The sequence below is a fragment of the Oryctolagus cuniculus genome, chromosome 14 (genome assembly GCF_964237555.1).
Source record: "Oryctolagus cuniculus chromosome 14, mOryCun1.1, whole genome shotgun sequence".
Classification (NCBI taxonomy): Eukaryota; Metazoa; Chordata; class Mammalia; order Lagomorpha; family Leporidae; genus Oryctolagus; species Oryctolagus cuniculus.
Genome location: NC_091445.1, coordinates 74,949,707 through 74,971,055, shown reverse-complemented (window position 1 = coordinate 74,971,055; position 21,349 = coordinate 74,949,707). Strand labels below are relative to the sequence as shown.

Here is a 21,349-nt window from a genome sequence, read left to right as displayed (position 1 = left end):
CCCCCACCATGGAAAGATTACAATCTTTGAATAAATAAATCCCCTTTCAATCTTAAAAGGGTAACTTTTTCTTCATAATGGAAAAGTCCTACGTTGTTCTGGTTTGCCTTGTTTCACTGTGGAGCACAGAAAACTTCACTGAGCAAATACTTGATCTATGCAGGCATAAAAATACTGTCATGATTTTTTTTTTTAACAGGCAGAGTGGACAGAGAGAGAGAGACAGAGAGAAAGGTCTTCCTTTGCCGTTGGTTCACCCTCCAATGGCTGCCGTGGCCGGTGTGCTGCAGCTGGCGCACCGCACTAATCCGAAGGCAGGAGCCAGGTACTTTTCCTGGTCTCCCATGGGGTGCAGGGCCCAAGCACTTGGGCCATCCTCCACTGCACTCCCTGGCCACAGCAGAGAGCTGGCCTGGAAGAGGGGCAACCGGGACAGAATCCGGTGCCCCAACCAGGACTAGAACCTGGTGTGCCGGTGCCGCAAGGCGGAGGATTAGCCTAGTGAGCTGCGGCGCCGGCCAAAAATACTGTCATGATTAAAATTATCTTCAGGACTCCTAAAGTCAGTGCAACTGAGGAGAACTAGAGCTTTGTGTTAATCGTTGGATAGCTGGCCATACTTTCACAGTCTTACAAAAAAATAAGAACAAGAGCTTGTTTTTGTTTGGTGATTTAGGAGGACAAATTGAGTGGTATTAAATAGTCAGTTATCCAGAGTCTATTCTAATGGATAATGTAATGGCTATGAGAAGGGACTTGGGATGCTAAGAAGCATTTTGGAAAAATATATTCTTGGTGATGTGATATAGAGTTGAGGCAATGGTCAAATGAGCAGGAGAAGTTAAATATTGCTCTGCTTGGTTTTAAAATATATTAACATTTTCCATTTGTTGATTATAGATAATGCCTTGCTGCTTGATATTAAAGCCAATTTGTGTTCTGTGAGGTCTATACCCGTGTATGTGTGAGCATGTGGACACGTGACTGTGTACATGGAACAGAATGAGTTAAGGTGGGAGTGGCATGCAGTGGGACTTGCTGTAAATGCAGGTGAATAAGATGGGACTGGGTGGTGAGGAGAAAACAGGCTGGGGTTCTTTTAAAGATGTTGGGGCAAAGTGTCCCCACAAGAGCTGAATGTCCATGGAAAATAAGAAAGCTCCTGAAACCACCAGAAAATGAGGGATTTTATCATCTTACTTGCCTAGCCTTCTAATAGAAAACTGCTCCTTCTCTAGGACTTCCGGTTTACTGCTTTGAAAATCAGGAATATGTTAAGGCTTTTCTGTTGATTTCATTCATGCAAGAATGTATTTCAGGTTTTTGGATGTTAGACCTTAGGAAACCGTTAAGAAGGAGGGAGAAGACTAACAGCACAACACTCTCCCCTCCGGACACTTAACATGGCCTTTCGTATGAGCCGAGGGAGCTGGGTCAATCATTGTTCCCTTCTCAGCATCCCGCTTGCATGGGTATTAGTTCTCTGTTGCTGCTGTACCATACTGCCCACACTTAGCATAAAGCCACACACATTTATCACTTGACAGTGCTGGCATCTGGAAGTCTGAAATGGGTCTCATCAAGCTAAAGTGAAGGTGTCGGCCAAGCTGATTCCTTTCTGGAGGCTCCAGGAGACGCACTTTCTTGCCTTTTTCAGCGTCTTGGCACTGCCTGTTTCCCTTGGCTGTTGAACCCCTGTCGTCTTCCAAGCCACCCTTGACTAGGGAGTCTTTCTCACAGCAGCCATCTCTGCTTCTGACTCTGCTGCCTCCCTCTGCTGGGCTTGAGGACTTGTGGTTGCATCGGGCCCACCTGGCTGAATCGAGGATAATCTTTTTAAGGTCAGCTGATTAGCAACTGTAATTCCTGAGTAACAAAGTCAATTCTAGGGATTAACACTTGGCTGTCTCTGGTGGAATCCATTGTACTACCTGCCACACCACTCAAGCACACAAGTATATAGACAGTTTTCCTGATTTGGGTTGTATGGGGGATGTTTACTTGTTACACCTGCCTGTAAAGAAGTTAAATGTTAAAACTTTTTAAAGATTTATTTATTTATTTGAAAGTCAGAGTTACACAGAGAGAAGGAGAGGCAGAGAGAAAGAGAGAGAGAGAGAGAGAGAGAGGTCTTCCATCTGCTGGTTCACTTCCTACTTGGCTGCAATGGCCAGAACTACACCTATCTAAAGCCAGGAGCATGGAGCTTCTTGCAGGTCTCCCACATGGGTACAGTGGCCCAAGCACTTGGACCACCTTCTACTGCTTTCTCAGGCCATAGCAGAGAGCTGGAATGGAAGTGGAGCAAGCAGGACGCGAACCAGCACCCATATGGGATGCTGGCACTGCAGGTGGCGGCTTTACCCCCTGTGCCTCAGCACTAGCCCCAAATGTTAAACTCCTAAGTGGGACAGAAGTCATTAAACTCAAGCTAAAGAAAGGACTTAATCATATGACTTATTAATTTAAAAAATGTTATTTATTTATTTTGACAGGTTGGGTTTGAGTGGAGGAGGAAAAGAAAAAGTAAGAGAGGAGAGAGTGAGAGAGGTCTCCCTTCTGCTGGTTCATTCCCCAAATGCCCACAGCAGCCAAGACTGGATCAGGCTGAAGCCAGGAGCCAGTAGCTCAGTGGAAGTCTCTCACATGGGTAGCAAGGACCTAAGTACTTGACCCATTACTTCTTGCCTCCCAGGGTACACTTTGGCAAAGCTGGAACTCCAAGCTAGATGCTCTGATATGGGATGTGTGTGTCCCCATTGGTGCATACGACTTTGAAAACCTTAAATTTCTTTTATATTTTTTAAGATTTTTATTTATTTGCAAGGAAGATTACAGAGGGCAGGAGGAGATACGAAGATAAGAGAGAACTTCCACCCTCTGGTTCACTCCCTAGATGGTCACAACAGCTTGGACTGGACCAGGCTGAAAGCAGGAGCCCCGGAGCTTCTTCCAAGTCTCCCACATGGGTGCAGGGGCCCAAGCACTTGAACCATCTTCTGCTGCTTTCCCAGGTGCATTAGCAGGGAGCTGGATTGGAAGTAGGGCAGCTGGGACTCGAACAGGCACCCATATTGGATGGTAATGTAGGCAGCTGCTTAACCCACTATGCTACAATGCTGGCCTCTAAAACCTTGAATTTCTGATTTATGTGTTCCATGTACTCTGTGGGTATCCATGTTTGGGCTCTGAGGGAATTCCTTCTTGCTCTGAGTTTTTTGCCATCTGATTTTCATCCACATGTGTTTTTAAATTTCTGGCTTGATGTTTCCTAAGAATGTGCAGCTACTAACGTTGGAGATCATGGAGATGATGTATTGTCATTTTGGGTTACCTATTGAATAAAAATGATTCAATGATACTTTATAAAGCAAAGAAACAAAGACTTCCCTCAGCACTGTTGTGATGGATGCAGGAACCACTTATACCGTGGTCTTGCTGTGGGAGAGAAAGATTGGGCTGACATAAGCAAGTTGGAATTTACCACTGAGGAATAGTGTAGGGGAGGCAGTGGATGTTAAATTACTAAGAGGAAACATGTGGGGTTTGGGGAATTCTGCATAACCTGACCTTGATATGTGACTGGTCAAGGAGTTAGATTAGGTTCATGAGCCGAAAGCCACACCTCCTTTGCTTTGTGTTGCCATGTTCACCTACCTGTCAATCAGGAGACCCTCTCCCCAGGAAGTACTTCCTGTTACCCAGGACGTGGAGGGTGGTACCACGTAAACACTCCCGTTTTTTCTAAAGCTCATAAAAAGCTCGGAAGAATGGGAAACTCTCTTCTCTTCATGGACTCAGGATGAGCAGAGCATGGTATGATAATTGCCTTTCTTTGGCCTTCTTTCCAGAAATAAAGCCCTAGTGAGCCTGTATATTTTTCTCACTTTGTAAATAAAGTTTATCACAGTGCATGCTGTGTTTGGGCCTGTATTTAGAATTCTTCTCTAAGTAAAAGGCAAGAGCCTGGAAAATTAATTTAGGCCCAATCCATCCCATAACAACCTAACAGAATTCTACAGAAGACAAGCCAGGGTGATCAGATATCACCTGTTAAATGGTGGAGAATGAAGCACTTGGTCAGGTTATCAGGGGTTCTTGCTAAACTGACTTGGCAGGGCTATCCTTAAATTGAGTTTTACACGCAAGTGCACAGATGGACTTGAGAAAACCTTCAGAAGCCTGGTAATAGGTTGGCTGAGCAACGAATCTTTGACTCTGAAATGGCAACCTCTTGCTCCTTGCATGATGATATCGTGGGCGAGGTAGTGGTCAGGTGCAGAGCGAAGGAGACAGGAAACGCTGAAAGAGGTGCATCTGGACAGAGATACTCCTGTGACTGGTTACAGCATCAAGACTAAGGCCCTGGGGAACGGAGTGCTTTGGTCTTTGATAAACCATGGATGTGAGCGAGGGGTGGAACCATGGAAAGATACCGAGATATTCTCATGAGAATCACTGAAGCCATGGAATTTCAGGCGTTTAAGTGGCTGCGGAGGTTGTGGGAGTTATGTATACCAGGATCATCCAAATGAACTGCAGGAAAATAATGGCAGTAAATGGGACTGGTTGGAAGGTAGGAATCTTGTTGCTGTAGTATGTAATGTTTAAACAGAATAGAAGAATCACTGTAGAGTCAGGGTAATTGTGGTTTGGTTTATTGAGTTTTAACTTTCGCCTATCTGTGATAGAGTATGGTGAGAGGCATAACATGTGTAAACAGTTTGTAATTAACAGTTGAAGTGCTTATTGCCAGGGCAAAGTGAATTTTCTGGAGCACCTCCGTCACCGTATTTCTCTGTTTTCTCTCAGTTAATACTATGAATATGAAGACAGTGCAGCAGTGGCCTCTCCTTAACCCTAGTACAGATAACCCTTTTATAGGGAGTTGATTTATAATTGTATCAACTCATTTTTGAGAGAGGATTTCTTTCTGCCTTTCCTTGTGTAGTTTTGAGGACTGCCATTGGGTTTGTAAACACTTGTTTCCACAGCCTGTTTCTTAATGCAAGTCATGGCATAAGCGTCTTCCTTGTCTAGAGTTCTCATGTCTTGGCTGCCTCTCAAAGCTTGAGGTAAGCAAATTTGGATGCCATGCATCTGATGCAGTCTTGTCATTTTGATACAGTTTTATGCTCAGTGTTTTATAAGCCTTTGAAAATAGCTGAATGTTTTAAATAAGTGAATGAGCTGCTGCTGTTTGGACTTGCATTTCCCACCCCCTACCCCGAATGTTGAAGCCCTGATTGAATCTTGTTGGCTCAAACATCCAGACTTGTTTCATGTACTGCACTAGACAGATTGCTTGTAAGAAATGTAGGCAGGTAGAAGGATTAGTTTTAATTATGTTCAGAGCTAGTGTGAGCATGAAGTAGGGCAGTCCCTGCCGCTTGGGTGCTTTCTGTGACATTGACCTGAGAGGTGTGTTCAAAGAGCCGTCCTGTGAAGTCCTTTACTTGGCATTCACGAGATGTTTCTGATTACCTGCAGAACAGACACCTAGGCGAGTTTGTGCTGCCTTGGTTCTTTCTTGCTTTCTCTCTCTCTCTCTCTCTTTGTTTCTCTTTCTCTTCTCTCTCTCTCTGTCAACAATGAATTGCCTGATTACTACTCCTATCTCACCACCTTTCTCTCTTATACTTCCAGTCCCTGTTGCTCTATCAGCAAATTCTCACCATGATCTTTTTAAGTGAAACAAATATAGAAACCAGTTGAAATGCTCCAGGTACATTAACGTATAAGGAGATTAGAGAGGAATTAGCTACCTGAACAGGGGAGCCACTGCAGGCTCTGTATGACCTACCCTGGCTGTGTTTTCTGTTCTGCCCTCTCTGGCGCACAGATCAAGTTCAGGAGTTGGAGAGTGGGAATGGGTGAAACCCAGACTTGATGTTTTTCAGTTTTGTGCTTGTTTCTTTTCTTTCTCTATAATTAAAGGGAAAAAACCCAATTAACCAAAATAAGCTTTAAAAATCCTTCAGAGAACTCACTGCAATGCTCTAAGTTAGTGTGTGGTTATCAACTACATTCTTCTTTATGCTGCTGATCTGTGTTCAAAGTGAAGTTTCCCCATGAATTTTGGGAGAATTTTAACTACCTTTCCTTTAGGACTCAAGCCATATAGTTTCTTTTTTTCAAAAAATAGTATTTAGATGTTTAGTTTTTAATTAAAAAAATTTGTTTTTAATTTGAGAGATAGAGCGAGCGAGCGAGCGAGTGAATGCTTATCTGCTGGTTTACTGCCACAGCGTCCACAATGACCAGGTCTGGGTTGGGTCAAAGCCAGGAGCCAGAAATGCAGTCCAGTCAGGAACCCAATTATCTGAGCCATCACCACTGCCTCCCGGGCTCTGCACTGTCACGAGCCAGAGCTGGGGCTCCAAACCTAGGAGCTCTGATAGGGAACACATGGGTCTTAAAGTGAAATACTCACCCCCAGGCTATATAATTTCAGCAGCTGACATTTGTTCCTTTCATAAGGATTACAGATTTGGGACAGAAATTTGCTGAGATTTTTTTTTTTTTTAAGATTTTATTTATTGGAAAGACAGAGTTACAGAAAGGGGTGGAGACAGAGAGAAGTCTTCCATCCGCTGGTTCACTCCCCAGATGGCCCCAATGGCTGGAGCTGTGCCAATCCGAAGCCAGGAGCCAGGAGCTTCTTCCAGGTCTCCCACATGGGTGCAGGGGCCCAGGGACTTGAGCCATCTTCTGCTGCTATTCCAGGCCATAGCAGAGAGCTGGACGGGAAGAGGAGCAGCCGGGACTAGAACCAGCATCCATATGGGATGCCAGCGCTTCAGGCCAGGATGTTAACCTGCTGCACCACAGCTCCAGCCTGCTGAGATTTTTTAACCTTTGACCTGGTTACTGTTTGACTTCACTGCCAAAGATTTGTTTGAAAAAGGAGTTTTATGTTCCCTAGCTTTTAAGTTTAAATTTTCAATATATTTATAATGGTTTAAAATTGAACAGTTCAATTTAAGTTCAAGTCTAGAGTAGGCAGAGACTAAGGAACTGATTTCTTTTAAGTGTAGGCAGTTGTCCCCACTTATATGCAGAGTTGCTTTCTGAAGTTTGGGTTATCTGCCAGTTTCCTCCTATCAGCTGCAGTCTGAAAGTATTACATTGGAAATCTCTTAAATAAATCATCCAAGTTGAAACTGGGTACTCTTCTTACTAACTTGATGGAGTCTTGTGCTGACCTCCAATCAGTCATCTCTGTCTAGTGGATTCACACTGCATGTACTACCTGCTTGTTGGTCAACTTAGTGGCCATTTCAGTCATCAGATGTGTTCAGGTAACCTTTGTTTTACTTAACAGTGGCCCCAAAACTCAAGAGTAGTGATGCTGGCTATTTTATTATGGTATATTGTTATACTTGTGCTACTTTATTATTAGTTATTGTTGGTACTCTCTTACTGTGCCTTATTTATAGATTAACCTTTATCATAGGTGTATGTGTGTAAGAGAAGACTGATCAGATGCAGAGTTCAGTACTGTGATTTCAGGCATCCAGTGAGAGTCTTGGAACATATCCCCTGCAGATAAAGGGGGACTGCTCTATATGTTTGAGTTTTGACAAAGTTAGGTTGTGCACTGCATGCTTGCTTAGTTTGCAGTATTTTGGTGAGATACTTTCTCAAACTCTGCCAAGTGTTTTAGTGAACTCTGCTTTAAAAACAAAACAGAAAAAACAAGCTATTGGATCATGAGAAAATGCAAAGTATCCTATGACCCAAAACTTCACTATGCTGAATAGTAAGGGAAAATGTAACATGTAGCTGGTGGAGTTGCTGGAGGGAGCAGCTTCGTGGTTGCTTCATAGTCTCAGTGCTGTCAGCCTCTCCCTGGTGGGTTATTAGACTTGGCCTCAGACAACTATAACCTTTTGTTCTTGCTGCTGAAAGATGTTCAAACAATTTGGACTCTGCTACTACCCTTCAGTCTAATGTGTTTTAAGTAAAAAATACAAAACAAGACAGAAAAACAAATAGCACCACCAATATTAAAGGAAGAACAAATCTTACAAGTCATGCAGAGCTGAAAATGAACGTATCTGTTTCCCACAAACATGAGAACAGGGCTTTTTGCTGCTTGGGAGTCAATGTGTGTTTACTGGCATATATTTCAGCACTTTAAGTTTTCATCCTTTTATAAAATTCCTATGCATGAACATATAGTAAGACTAGCGATTTTGATTTCCTTTCCTTCCATTTCTCATTCAAAGGCAGTTTATATTGATAACAAATAATTCTGGCATAAATATATGTTGACATTTCTGTTAGTCCTACATCAAGTGAATATACTAAAACCCTTCATAATTTGGAACCTAGTGTATCACACTGGGACTGTTTGATCACTGTCTCACATTTTAATACTTAAGTATAGTGAAGAACAAATATTGAATATGTAAATAGCAAAATCTTGGGTAACAACTTAAAAGTTTGTGTTTTCTGCTCTATGCATACAAAGGACAGGAACTTAATAATTTCACAATGCAAATAATGATTGGCACTTATTTCTTGGCCTTTTGCCAAGGCATGTTACCTTATAGCTAATTTAATCCTGATAACGACTGTACTGTTTGTTGTCCATTACTGAGATGAGATGGAGCTCAATAAGTGGAAGTCATTGGCAAAGGCAGCTCACCTAGTGACTGAAGGGAGTTTGAGTCCTTGTCACCCATTTGCAAGATTTAGATTGGGTTCAAGGTTCTTGAGTCCTTGTCACCCATTTGCAAGATTTAGATTGGGTTCAAGGTTTCTAGCTTTGTCCTGAACCAGTCCTGGCTGTTGTGGTCATCTGGGAAGTGAACCAGCCAATGGAATATGTGTGTTCTCTCTGTTTTTTAAGTAAAAAATGAAAATGGGGTGGGCAGTTGGTGCAGTGGTGAAGCAGCCTGCATCATATCAGGGTGCCTGGATTCGTGTCCCCACTCCACTTTTGATTTAGCTTCTGCTAATGAGCACGCTGGGAGGCAACAGGTGATGGCTCTAATATTTGGGTCCCTGACATCCTCATGGGAGACATGGGTGGAGTTCTGGGCTCCTGGCTTCGACCTGGCCCAGCCTCATTCGTTGTGGGCATTTAGGGAGTAAACCAGTAGATAGAAGATAAAGTGCTCTCTCTTTCTGCCTTTCAAATAGATAAATGAAACTTTAACAATTCTTATCTTTTTGCATGACTTCTAATGAATGAAAATGAAAAAGTCAAGATTGGATTAATTTTATTCTATATAGTCATTCTTGATTGAGTATAAGATTCTAATTTCCTTGTGGTTGACAATGAAACTCTCTTGAGCACTGTTGCTGAGGTATCTGTTGACCACAAGTGCTTGGTTGTTTGAGATGAGTACTCTGATTAAGAAAGTAGAATTTGTTATAAGGAAAATACCGCTCTGCTTCAAGACTCAAGGTTCCAATACTTTCAAGCAGCTTTATTCCCCCCCTTATTTAAATAGAATGAATATATATGTGTGTATATATATATATATAGGAGGCACAGATTCAGACAATTAATGGTTTTCATTTTTATTCTCAAAGAGCAGTCATATGTAAATGCATGTGTCTCATTTGAATTTCTGTTTCTTTTAAAAATATATTTTATAATGAACTTGTCAGCATCTCTGTTATTCTTACCAGATTTTTTAAAGTCTAAGACAAAGAATATATTTTTCAGATCTTTTTAAAACACTCCAGTGAATTACTGATTAGCATATAGTTAGTCAGAGAGTCTATCTCAAAAAATGAGGCTGAGCCCTTCATATTTTCCATTAATCAAATCTAATTTTGCTTCTGGGCCAAGTTTAATGATCTGTTCAATTTACTTGAGACCAATCATGGTTAATTTTATCCATGGATTTACACATTTCACAAACATACTGTGTTCCAAGCATCAACTTTGATGACCCAAAGTTGAATAAAGAATGGTTTGGAGTTAAGTCATCAATGAAACGAGGGGGACAAACATTCAGTACATAATTTGGATCTAAAGTAAGGTAGTAAGTAGTCCACTAGCAACAAGAGCTAAATACTCTGAGTACAGAGTTTAGTATGGGACTAACGTAGGGACCAGCAGGTACGTGGGCCTCGAGGGATGAAGATGACATGGTCTGTTGCATAAGGGGAGTCTGAATGAGCGTCCTGAGCATTCCAGCGATGTGCCCGAAGCGTTTCCATCTCCTGGTGGGACTCGGTGCTGCGCGGGCCAGCCCTTTGGGAGTCCAGCTAGTGTGACTCGAGGTCTTCTTGGGAAGTTTGTACAGCTAAAGGTAGAACTCTCCTGAGGGCTGTGTTGGATCGGATGATTCATTCGTGTGTAGGATGCATCAGCTTTGCTGAAGGAGATTCTTTCCAAGTTCTGGCCTTCCAGACAATTTTTAATCTACAAATATTGGTGTTTAAAAGTACAAAAGTTTTTGAAGTTGTCCTACCGTTTCTGTGACTCCTGCTTCTCCTCACTCTACCACAAAGGTAGATTCTTTGCATAATTTTTGCCCAGGTCAAAGGTTTTTATTAGTGTGAGATGAGAAAGATTTTTCATTTTAGGTGACTGGAAAGTACATCCAGCTGAAAGCCATCAACCATTTAGACTACATGCTTCATTTGAATTGTGTTTCTGGACCCAAGTCAAGTATGACAACTGTGAGTTTCATAACTTTCTCTAACTTGATTCAAAAATGTTTTGGGGCCAAAATACTTCTGAGATCTTTTCTGTCTTCTTCTGGCAAGGCCCTTTGGAGGTTATCAAGGTCAAGTCTTTGTTGCTAAGTCTCATAAAAATGAGGGAGAGAAGAGGAGCGTGAGTCCTAGGTTTGCGTCATCTTTTTCCTTGTCTATATTCTCCCCATAATAACTTATCTCCTATTCAAAAGGAGCATCTCATTGGGTCTGGACCTTTGACAAGGAGAAACTAATAATTTACCCCATGTATTTTGTCTCCTTTAGAAATGCTTAACTTCTTTCACTAGAGTTAGTCTTTAGACAATGTAGAGTAAGTTATGAAGGGTAAATATGATAGCAAAGAAGGTTGGGTGGACAGAGGGATTTTAGAAGCTATTGGAATAACTGTAATGTGTGGAAATGAGGATTCTATAGAGGTTGCTGGCATAGTCTCCGTGTGATACTGAAATAAAATGAAATTTTCTGTTTTGAAATCTGTAGTTATTTTCAAGTTGGATAATATATTATTATTCAACTTGGTTTTTTTTTAATTCAATAATGCTTCCTAAGGTAAAAAATAATAATTTTATAAATAAATTGAGCAACTTAAAATAGAGCCATATAAGCTACTTCAATAAATCAGCAAATATTTATTGAGTGCTGATGTGTTGGGTACAGTACTTAATGTTGAAGTAGTTATAGTGGTGGCAAAAAATGCTGAAGACTTTATTGCAATAGAGTAGCAACAGATTAGGGTATGAATACTGAAGAAATAATTAAGAACTAGAATCAACACAGACAGGAGACCTGTGTGAAAGAGAGTACGTGAAATATAGAGGATGTTACGAGCTTTTTAGCTTTGGATGGTGGATTGGATTCTGATGCCATTTACTAAAATGGGAAAAGTAAGAAGGAGGAACAAGAGTTTATTGTGAGTGGTGGGATTGATAATGAATTTAAATTTTTGTTAGTTTAACTAGCTAAAGGACATAGAGATACATATGTCCAACAGGAAGTTTAGAGATGCTGGTGTAGTCCAGAGAGACGCTGAAGTCACAAACAGGGTTTAGAAATCATCAAAGTAGTTGAAGTCATAGAATGGAAATCCACGGTGTAGGTGAAACATGCCAAATGAAAAAGCGCGTCATTAGACCTGGATACGTGCCCTGGATTTCTGTTCCCACTTGCTTGCTGAGGTCACCTCATCCTTCATATGCACAAGTACACCGTTATCTTTGTAATCTGAGCAATCCACTAGTCAGATGCATTTCGTTTTCATTCTCTTCACTCTTAAAGCACTTTTCTTGAGTTCCATGACAATGATTTCTGACTTTTGTCCCAAAAGACTGGTCAGTTTCTTTTCTGGTACCAGACTTGTGATGGTTGGAGAGCTTTGCAGTCTTTCCAGGCTCCCTCTTTTTGATGCTGGTATGACTGTAATTCTAGAGGAAGATGAGATGTGATAGGAGTCAGAAAAAAGTCAAAGGGATGCCATATCCAGGAGAATGTGGTTCTAAAGGGTATGTTTTCCTCTGTTCAACGAAAGTATGGATAGATTATAGAATTCCATCAACCACCATCTTTGATAAAAGGCTAGGCCAGGAAAAATTCATTGTTTGTGAAGGATCTGTGGGAACCCTTTAATAAATTTTTTTAAGTTTAAAAATATTGGGCCGGCGCCGCGGCTCACTAGGCTAATCCTCCGCCTAGCGGCGCCGGCACACCGGGTTCTAGTCCCGGTCGGGGCGCCGGATTCTGTCCCGGTTGCCCCTCTTCCAGGCCAGCCCTCTGCTGTGGCCAGGGAGTGCAGTGGAGGATGGCCCAGGTGCTTGGGCCCTGCACCCCATGGGAGACCAGGAAAAGCACCTGGCTCCTGCCATCAGATCAGCGCGGTGCGCCGGCCGCAGCGTGCCGGCCGCGGCGGCCATTGGAGGGTGAACCAACGGCAAAGGAAGACCTTTCTCTCTGTCTCTCTCTCTCACTGTCCACTCTGCCTGTCAAAAAAAAAAAAAAAAAAAAAAAGTTTAAAAATATTTATTGGGTGTATGCTTTGTGCCAGGCATGTTCTGGCTGCTGGAGATGCCTCAGACAACTGCCATAATTCTTGTCCTTACATTCTAGTGAGGAGAGATAGACTATAAACAGGTGAGTGAGCAAATGAGTAGGTAAGAAGACAATGCGTGCTGTTGATGAATGTAAAGTGTGTAAAGGGGATAGGAAATCTTGGAGGGTTGCGGTTTTTAGTAGCATAATCAGGACGAGTCTCACAGAAAAGGTGGGGCCGGCATTGTGGCATAACCGGTGAAGTCACTGCCTGGCATGCCAGCATCCCATATGGGGGGACAGTTAAGGGATCCAGCTCCCTGCTAATATGCCTGGGAATGCAGCAGAGGATAGTCCAAGCACATGGGCCCCTGCAACCCACATTAGAGACCCAGAAAAAGCTGCTGGCTCCTGGATTCAGATGGCCCAGTTCCAGCTGTTGCAGCCATTTGGGGAGTGAACCAGTGAATGGAAGACCTCTCTCTCCCTCTCTCTCTCTCCCTCCCTCCCTCCCTCTCCCTCTCCCTCTCCCCCTCCCTCTCCCTCTCTCCCTCTCCCTCTCTCCCTCTCTCCCTCTCTCCCTCTCTCCCTCTCCCTCTCTCCCTCTCTCCCTCTCTCCCTCTCTCCCTCTCTCCCTCTCTCCCTCTCTCACCCTCCCTCTCTTTCAAATAAATAAAATAAATCTTTTTTAAAAACAACATAAGAAAAGGTGATACATCACTGAAAAGTGATATATGAGGTCCAAACAGAAGAAGTGACAAATGAGTCAAGGTTACCTGTGGAGTAAGTGAGTTTTTGGGCCAGATGAGTGGCAAAGTGCAAAGGCCCTGAAGTAGAATTGCTCCAGGCATGGTCCATGAACTGAAAGGAGCCCGATTTGCCAGAAGTAAGTTGTGATGGGTAGTGTGGGGGTGGAAGGGTGTGCCACCTTTCCTCACCCATCCTCAGGATCACTGCCAATACCCTAATAACAAAGGACAGATTAACAAGAGAAACACATAATGGCCTTATTTAATCACAGTTTTATGTGACATGGAAGCCTTCAGAATAAAGACCTAAAAACCCAGGGGAAAACATCTATTTTAGGGCTTAGGTTTGATGAAGCTTGTCCAACCATGTAGAAATGTGATTGGACAAAAAGAGTACGACCCAATAGGAATAGTCGAGAAACCTAGCAAGACTTTTCCAGATTCTTTTTGGCCTCTGTGTTATAGCATGTCTTCTTCCTGGATATAGGGCAGCACCTCTCTGGAAGGTCTTGTGGACATTTTTTGGGCAAGAGTGGGTCAGAGAGTTTCTTTATCACCAGCTCCATGACAGAAAACAGAGCAAGGGTGGTTTCTATGACCCACCTTGAGGAAAAGGAATTCTGGTTTCTGGGGTTAAAGGAGAGAATGAGAGACAGGAGGGCAGGAGAGAGACCTTGATTCTGAAGCTGCTTCTACGGCATTCCAGGGTCCTTTTAGTTCAAGGTACTCAGTGTACCAAGGTGCCACTTTAGAGCATCATCTTCTGACCTTCAACAAAGTATGGGGTAGGGATGGAGGTAGCAGACCATTTTATAGGACCTGATGGTCTATCATAAGGGCTTTGATTTTTTTTTTTTTTTTTATGCTGAATTAAGTGGAGAGTCTTTGGAGAATTTTGAATTGAAAAGAGATGTGATCTGAGGTATTTGAAAAGGACTGCTCTGGCTACTGTGTTGTAAATAGACTAAAGGGAGAAGGTTAAAGTAGAAGCAGAGACCAGTGGCGAGGCTCCTGCAGTAATCAAGATAACAGAAGGTAGTGGCTTAGACCCGAGTGGTAAGGGTAGGAGTTGTGAGTAGTTGGAATCTGGGTGTGTTTTTAAGCTACTGTTGGCACATTTTCCTGATGGATTGGATGTATAGTTCGAGAGAAAAAGAGGTGCCAAGGATTCTTCCAGAATTTACCAAATGGCCTAAGCCACTGAAAAGATGGAGTTGCTGTTTACTGAGAGGAGGGAGGTTTAGGAGGAATAGGTTTGGGGTTAACCATTGTAAGTGTGAAGTTCAGTAGTAGTAAGTGCATTCTTCATGTGGTAAGTCATCACCACATGAAGTCATCACCACCACATGGCTATGACTCTTATCTTTTATTTTCCTATAAAGATGTATTTATTTGAAAGACAGAGTTATGGAGAGTGAAGGAGAGACAGAGAGGGAGAGGGAACATATCCTTCATGACAGGACATACTGAGCATCTTTCATGTCCTTACTGGACTTTTGCATATCTTCTTTGGACAAATGTCTATTTAAGTCTTTGTCTCATTTTTCATTTTTTAAATGATTTGTTTGTTTGTTTGACAAACAGATCCAGAGAGAGAGAGAGAGAGAGAGAGAGAGAGAACACTCTCAACCACTGGTTCACAGCCCAGAAACATGCAACAGCCAGAACTAGGCTAGGGCAAAGCCAGGAGCTAAGACTTAAATCCAGGTCTCCTATGTGGGTGGTAAGAAGGCAACTATTTGAGCTGTCACCTGCTGTGCACATTAGCTGGAAGATGGAATTGGGAATGGAGCCAGGATTCTAATCCATGTACTTGGATAGAAAATTCAGGTATCAGAAGCAAAGTCTGCTAAGTAATATACCAACCCCTATTTTGTGGATTGCCTTTTTTATGCCATTGGTATTTTCTTTTGATGCATAAAATGGTTTCCTTTTCTTCATTTTTTTTTTTAATTTAGGATTTTATTTATTTATTTGAGAGGTAGAGTTACAGAGAGAAGGAGAGACAGAGAGAAAGGTCTTCCGTTGCTGGTTCACTTCCCAAATGGCCGCAATGGCTGGAGCTATACCGACCCGAAGCCAGGAGCCAGGAGCCTCCTCCAGTTTTCCCACACGTGTGCAGGGACTCAGACACTTTGGGCCATCTTCCACTGCTCTCCTACGTCAAAATCAGAGCAGCAGAGGAGGAGCAGCCAAGACATGAACTAGCACCCATATGGATGCTGGCACCACAGGCGGAAGCTGTGCCCACTATGTCACAGCGCTGACCTATTTTTTTCTTTTATCTCATGTTTTTTGTGTCCTAAGAATTGAATGCCAAATCCAGTGTTATGAAGCTTTTTCCCCATATATTCTTCTAGAAGTCTATAGTTTCAGATCATAAATGTAGATATTCCATTTTGATTTAATTTTATATGTAATTTATATAAAATTTCACCCTCATTCTTTAACACATAGAGATCCAGTTTTCTCACCACTGTTTTGTAATGATAGTCCTTCTGCACTGTTGAAAGTCTTGCCACCATTGTCAAAAATCATTTGGCTATATACATGAGGGTTTATTTCTGGACTTTCTATTCCATTGGCCTATATATCTGTCTTGATACTATTACTACACTGATTATTTTAGCTTTGCTTTGAAGTCCAGAAGTATGAGCCCTGCAACGTTGTTCTTTGTTTTCAAAATTGTCAATTTATAGTCTCTTGAGATTCCATATGAATATTAGGATGCATGTTTATATTTAAAAAATCATTGGAATTGTGATATGCATTACATTAAGTCTATTGAATGCTTTGGTAGTATTGATAGGGTAACAAAATTATCTTCCAATCCAAGAACATGTAATGTGTTTCCATTTATTTATGTCTTCATTAGTTTCCTTCAACAATATTTCATAGTTTTCATTGTACGAGTCTTTTACTTTGTTGTTTACATTAATTCCTAAATATATTTTAAACTTTTACATGCTATTATAATGGAATTGTTTTCATAATTTCCTTTTTAGATTAGTTCTTATTAGCATATTGATATGCAACAGATTTTTGTGTGTTGACTTTGTATCCTGCTACTTTGCAGGGCACCTTTGTTAGCTCTAACAGTGTATATAGGTAATAGTTTTATTTGTATGAGATCAGATCATCTGCAAACAAAGGATTTTACTTCTTCCTTTCCAGTTTTTTCCCTTTTATTTTTCTTGCCTAATTGCTCTGGTAGAGCTTCCGGTTGAATACTGAATGTAGGTGTGGAAAGTGAGCATTCTTGCCCTTTTCCATTATCTTTAACCTTGAATATGTTCTTCACTTTATACGTATATATGGTTTTGTTATATTGAGACAGTTTCCTTTTACTCCTTTACTCCTTGTTTAATTATGAAAGCATGTTGAATTTTGTCAGGTGCTTTTTCTGCACCAATTGAGATGATCATGTGCTTTCCATTTTACATTCTGTTCCTGTGGTATATTAAATTGATCAACTTTTGTATGTTGAACCATCCTTGCATTCCAAAAATAAATTTCACTTGATCATGATTTTTTTCCCACTAAGATTTATTTATTTATTTCAAAGTTTGATGTATAGAGAGAAATCTTGGATCTACTGCTTCACTGCCCAAATGGCCACACTGTCTGGGGCTGGGTCAGGCCAAAGCCAGGAGACAGGAGCTTCTTCTGGGTCTCCTATGTGGGTGGCAGGGGCCCAGGAACTTGACCATCTTCTGCTACTTTCACAGGCACATTAGCAGGGATCTGGGTCAGAAGTGGAGCAGCTGGGACTTGAACTTGTGTCCATATGGTATGCCAGCTCTGCAGGCTGCGGTTTAACCTGCTGTCCCCCAGAGCAGTCCCTAGTATGCAGCTTTTAGTATGCAGCTGAATTTGGTTTGCTGATACATTGTTGAGTATTTTTGCATTAGTGTTCATAGAGATATTGTTCTTCAATTTTGTAATGCTGACTTCATAGAAGAAGTTAAGAAGTGTTCCCTTTTTTTTTTTTTCTTGTGGGGGAAGGGAAATTTTGAGAAGGATTGATATTAGTTCTTTCTTAAATGTTTGGTAGTATTTGCCAGTGAGGCTGTCAGGTCCATGGTTTATGTATTCATTCATTTCTCTCTTTCCCTCCTTCTCTCTCTACCTTCTTTTTGTATGTATTACATCCTTAGAAAAAGATTTTCCTAGGGCCGGTGCTATGGTGCAGTAGGTTAATCCTCCACCTGCGGTGCCGGCATCCCATATGGGCGCCGGGTTCTACTCCGGTTGCTCCTCTTCCAGTCCAGCTCTCTGCTGTAGCCTGTGATAGCAGTGGAGGGTGGCCCAAGTCCTTGGGCCCCTGTGTCCATATGGGAGACCAGGAAGAAGCACCTGGCTCCTGGCTTCAGATCAGCATAGCTCTGGCCATTGTGGCCATTTGGGGAGTGAACCAATGGAAGGAAGACCTTTCTCTCTGTCTCTCTCACTGTCTGTAAACTCTACCTATCACATAAATTAAAAAAAAAAAAAGAAAATGGATTAAAGCAAATTTATTAAAAAAAAAAAAGGAAAAATATTTTCCTTTCTGTTTTCCCTTCTGTGTGCTTTTGTCTTGCTTTTTCATGGTCCGTGATGCCAGCTGTTGTTAGTGCAATGAAACCAAACTGATGGTATTGGAGAAGAATATTCTACTATTTTTCTAGATCTTTCAGTAGTACCTCAGATCACTTCACACTTATTTAACCTGTCTTTGAAGTCTACAACAATTTTCCCAGCTCTGTAATTATCGATGTTTTCAAATTCTCCAGGGCAGCCATTCTTCATCACCACAGTCAGATACTGATGATGGCTTTGGGGTATGACCTATTGAAAACCTTGTGTTTGCCTTCTTTATCAGCTTGTTGGTGCTTACTTGTAGTAAGTCTATTCAGATTTTTCTATTCATGATTTAGTCTTGATAGGTTTGTTTTTCTCAGAATTTGTCCATTTCACCTGAGCTGTATAATTTGTTGAAGTATATGTTCATAATACCCTGTTATAATCCTTTTTTGCTTCTGTTGAATCAAGAGTGGTATCCCATGGGGCCAGTGCCGTGGCTCACTTGGTTAATCCTCCACCTGAGGCACTGGCATCTTACATGGGTGCCGGGTTCTAGTTCCAGCTGCCCCTCTTCTAGTCCGGCTCTCTGCTGTGGCCTGGGAGGGCAGTGGAGGATGGCCCAAGTGTTTGGGCCCCTGCACCCGCATGAGAGACCAGGAAGAAACATCTGGCTCCTGGCTTTGAATCAGCGTAGCTAGTGCCAGCCATGGAGGCCATTTGGGGAGTGAACCAACGGAAGGAGACCTTTCTCTCTCTCTCTCTCTCTCACTGTCTGTAACTCTACCTGTCCCCTCCCCCCCAAAAAAAATGTAGTATCCCACATTGATTTCCGATCTTAGTAATTTGTGTCTTTTTTTTTCTTGATCTCTTCAAGGAACCAATTTTCTCTATTGTTTTTCTGTTCTGTATTTTATTAATATAGGTTCTAATCTTTATTATTTCTTTTTATCTTCTGGCTTCTAGTTTATTCCCCTCTCTAGTTCCTTAAGTTATAAATTTAGGTTGTTGACCTGAGATCTTTTTTGCCTTTTAATGTAATTGTTTATGGTTATAAATTTTCCCTTTAGTGCAGCTTTTAATGCATATTGTGGGTTTTGGTATTCTGTGTTTAGATTTTCATTCATCTAAAATTTTTAGATTTTCATTTAGATCTTCATTTTAGATTTTCATTCATTAGTGTGTTCTAATTTCCCTTCTTATATCTTCTTTGATTCACTGATTGTTGGAGAGTGTGTGTTATTTTCACAAAATTATGAATTTTCCAATTTTCTGTTTGTGATTTCTAACTATATTCCATTGTGGTGGAGAAGGTGTTGTTGTTGTTGTTGTTTATCTTTATAAATCCATTAGGGTTTAATCTGTAGCCCATATAATTACGTATAGGAATGATGAAGTAACTGGAGCTCGTATTATTGATACATTGGTGGGTGGTGGCTTAAATTAATATTTTCTAAATATTTACTTGAAACGCAGAGTAATAGAGAGGGTAAGAGATAGAGACCTTCCATGCACTGGTTCACGTCCCTAATGGCCACAATAGCCATGTCTGGCCCAGCCCAAAAACCAGGAGCCAGGAACTCCATCCTGGTCTCCACATGGGTGGGAGGACTTGACTACTTGGGTAATCATCCACTGCCTCCCAGGTGCATTAGCATGAAGGTGGATTTGAAGTACCCAGTAGCTGGGACTTGAACCAGGGACTCAGATGTGGGATGTGGGTAACCCAAACAGCAGCTTAACCTGAAGTACCACAAAGCCTGCCCCATTTCACTAGTTTTATAACTAGAATAATGGGACTTACAAGATAAAAGGGTAAGAGACAACAGTTTTTATGGGTCTTTTATTTTATTTTTTTTAAAGATTTGTTTATTTGAAAAGCAGGGTTATGGTGGGGAGAATGGGGAGAGACAGAGAACTTCCATCTACTGGTTCACTTTCCAAATGGCCACAATGGCTGGGGCTGGGCTAGTCCAGGAACCAGAAGCTTCTTCCAGGTGTCCCACGTGGATGCAGCGACCCAAGCACTTGGGCCATCCTCTGCTGCTTTCCCAGATGCATTAGCAGGGAGCTGGACTGGAAGTGGAGCAGCCGGGACTTGAAATGGCATCCATATAGGATGCCCGTGCCACAGGGGGCTTTACCCATTATACCACAGCACCGGCATCCAGTTTTTGTTTCTAGCCTTAATAATTTGAACATTAGTTTGCAAAACAAAATAGTCTTTTCTGTGGAAGAACATCAAGTGATTCATACTCTATGTGTCCAGTCTCTCTAGGTTACCTCCTCCATGGGTTTAAAAACCATCTTCAATTCTGACCTCTTTTCCAAGCCCCAGATTCAATTATCCATCTGTGTACCTCACATTTTTATGTGGTGGTTTACTAATAGGCAACTCAGGTGATGTAAATCCAAACTCTAGTTTCTTCCTTATCCCACTGCCCACCCCACACCTTAATTGTTAGAGCCAAAACTGTCTGCATCTTTCTTGATTTCTCTTCATTTAATTTCCATCACTAAGAAGGCTCTTGGGGAAACAGAGGGCATATTCAAACTGGTAACCAGTGGGGCTACTATTTTCAAAAGTGTGGAGAACATGTGAGGAAACCATCCCTTGTGCCAAAAGCATAAAGAGAGGAAACTTGTATTGGAACCCAGAGTCCAAGGAGACTGGGTGGAGGGGCTTGCTTGAAAAGAGCCACGAATCTTGTTCAAGGGATGCTGGGAGAATCGTCTTTGTCTACTTCTCTTGCTGATATCTCTGTTTTGCTGAATGTAACCGAGCCAGAGGGGATAGGTATCCATCGACAAAGTCCATGGGGATGAGTCCCAAGCTCAGAGTTGGGGTAGAGATGGGTTGGGGAAACACATATTAAAATATCTTGAACAAACTCTATTAATACCTACAGTAGATTTTTGCTAGGTTATGACCTAAGCAGTATTCACACTCCCCACATATATATTGTGGATTTTTGTCCTTTGAATCTGGTCCTTTTTAAAAAAAAAAAAAAAATTATTTATTTATTTGAAAGGCAGAATTTCAGAGAGGCAGAGGCAGAAAGAGAGGTCTTCCATCTGCTGGTTCACTCCCCAAATGGACACAATGGCTGGAGCTGTGCTGATCTAAAGCCAGGAGCCAGGAATTTCTTCCAGGTCTCCCACGTAGATGCAGGAGCCCAAGGTATGCTGTTTATAACCAGGCAGTTTAAGAGCATGAAATTGGTAGGAAATGTTTAGTTGAAGAGTATACTTTATTTTATAAGAACAGTGGTTCATTTATTTGTTTATTTGAAAGGAAGAGGGATAGAAACAGAGATCTCCCATCTGTAGTA

General features: G+C 41.7%; 1 protein-coding gene across 5 annotated transcripts in view; it reads left to right on the top strand.

The window, feature by feature from the left end:
- Positions 1-21,349, top strand: part of ARL15 (ARF like GTPase 15) — a 489,350-nt gene that overhangs the window by 147,871 nt on the left and 320,130 nt on the right. For 2 of the 5 annotated variants that reach the window (XM_051853777.2, XM_051853775.2), the window contains exon 2: positions 10,552-10,647. The exons of the other annotated variants lie outside the window; for them this stretch is intronic. In XM_051853777.2, the coding sequence (XP_051709737.1) occupies positions 10,552-10,647 (96 nt within the window). The remainder of the gene's footprint in view (positions 1-10,551; positions 10,648-21,349) is intronic. 5 annotated transcript variants of the gene reach the window in all.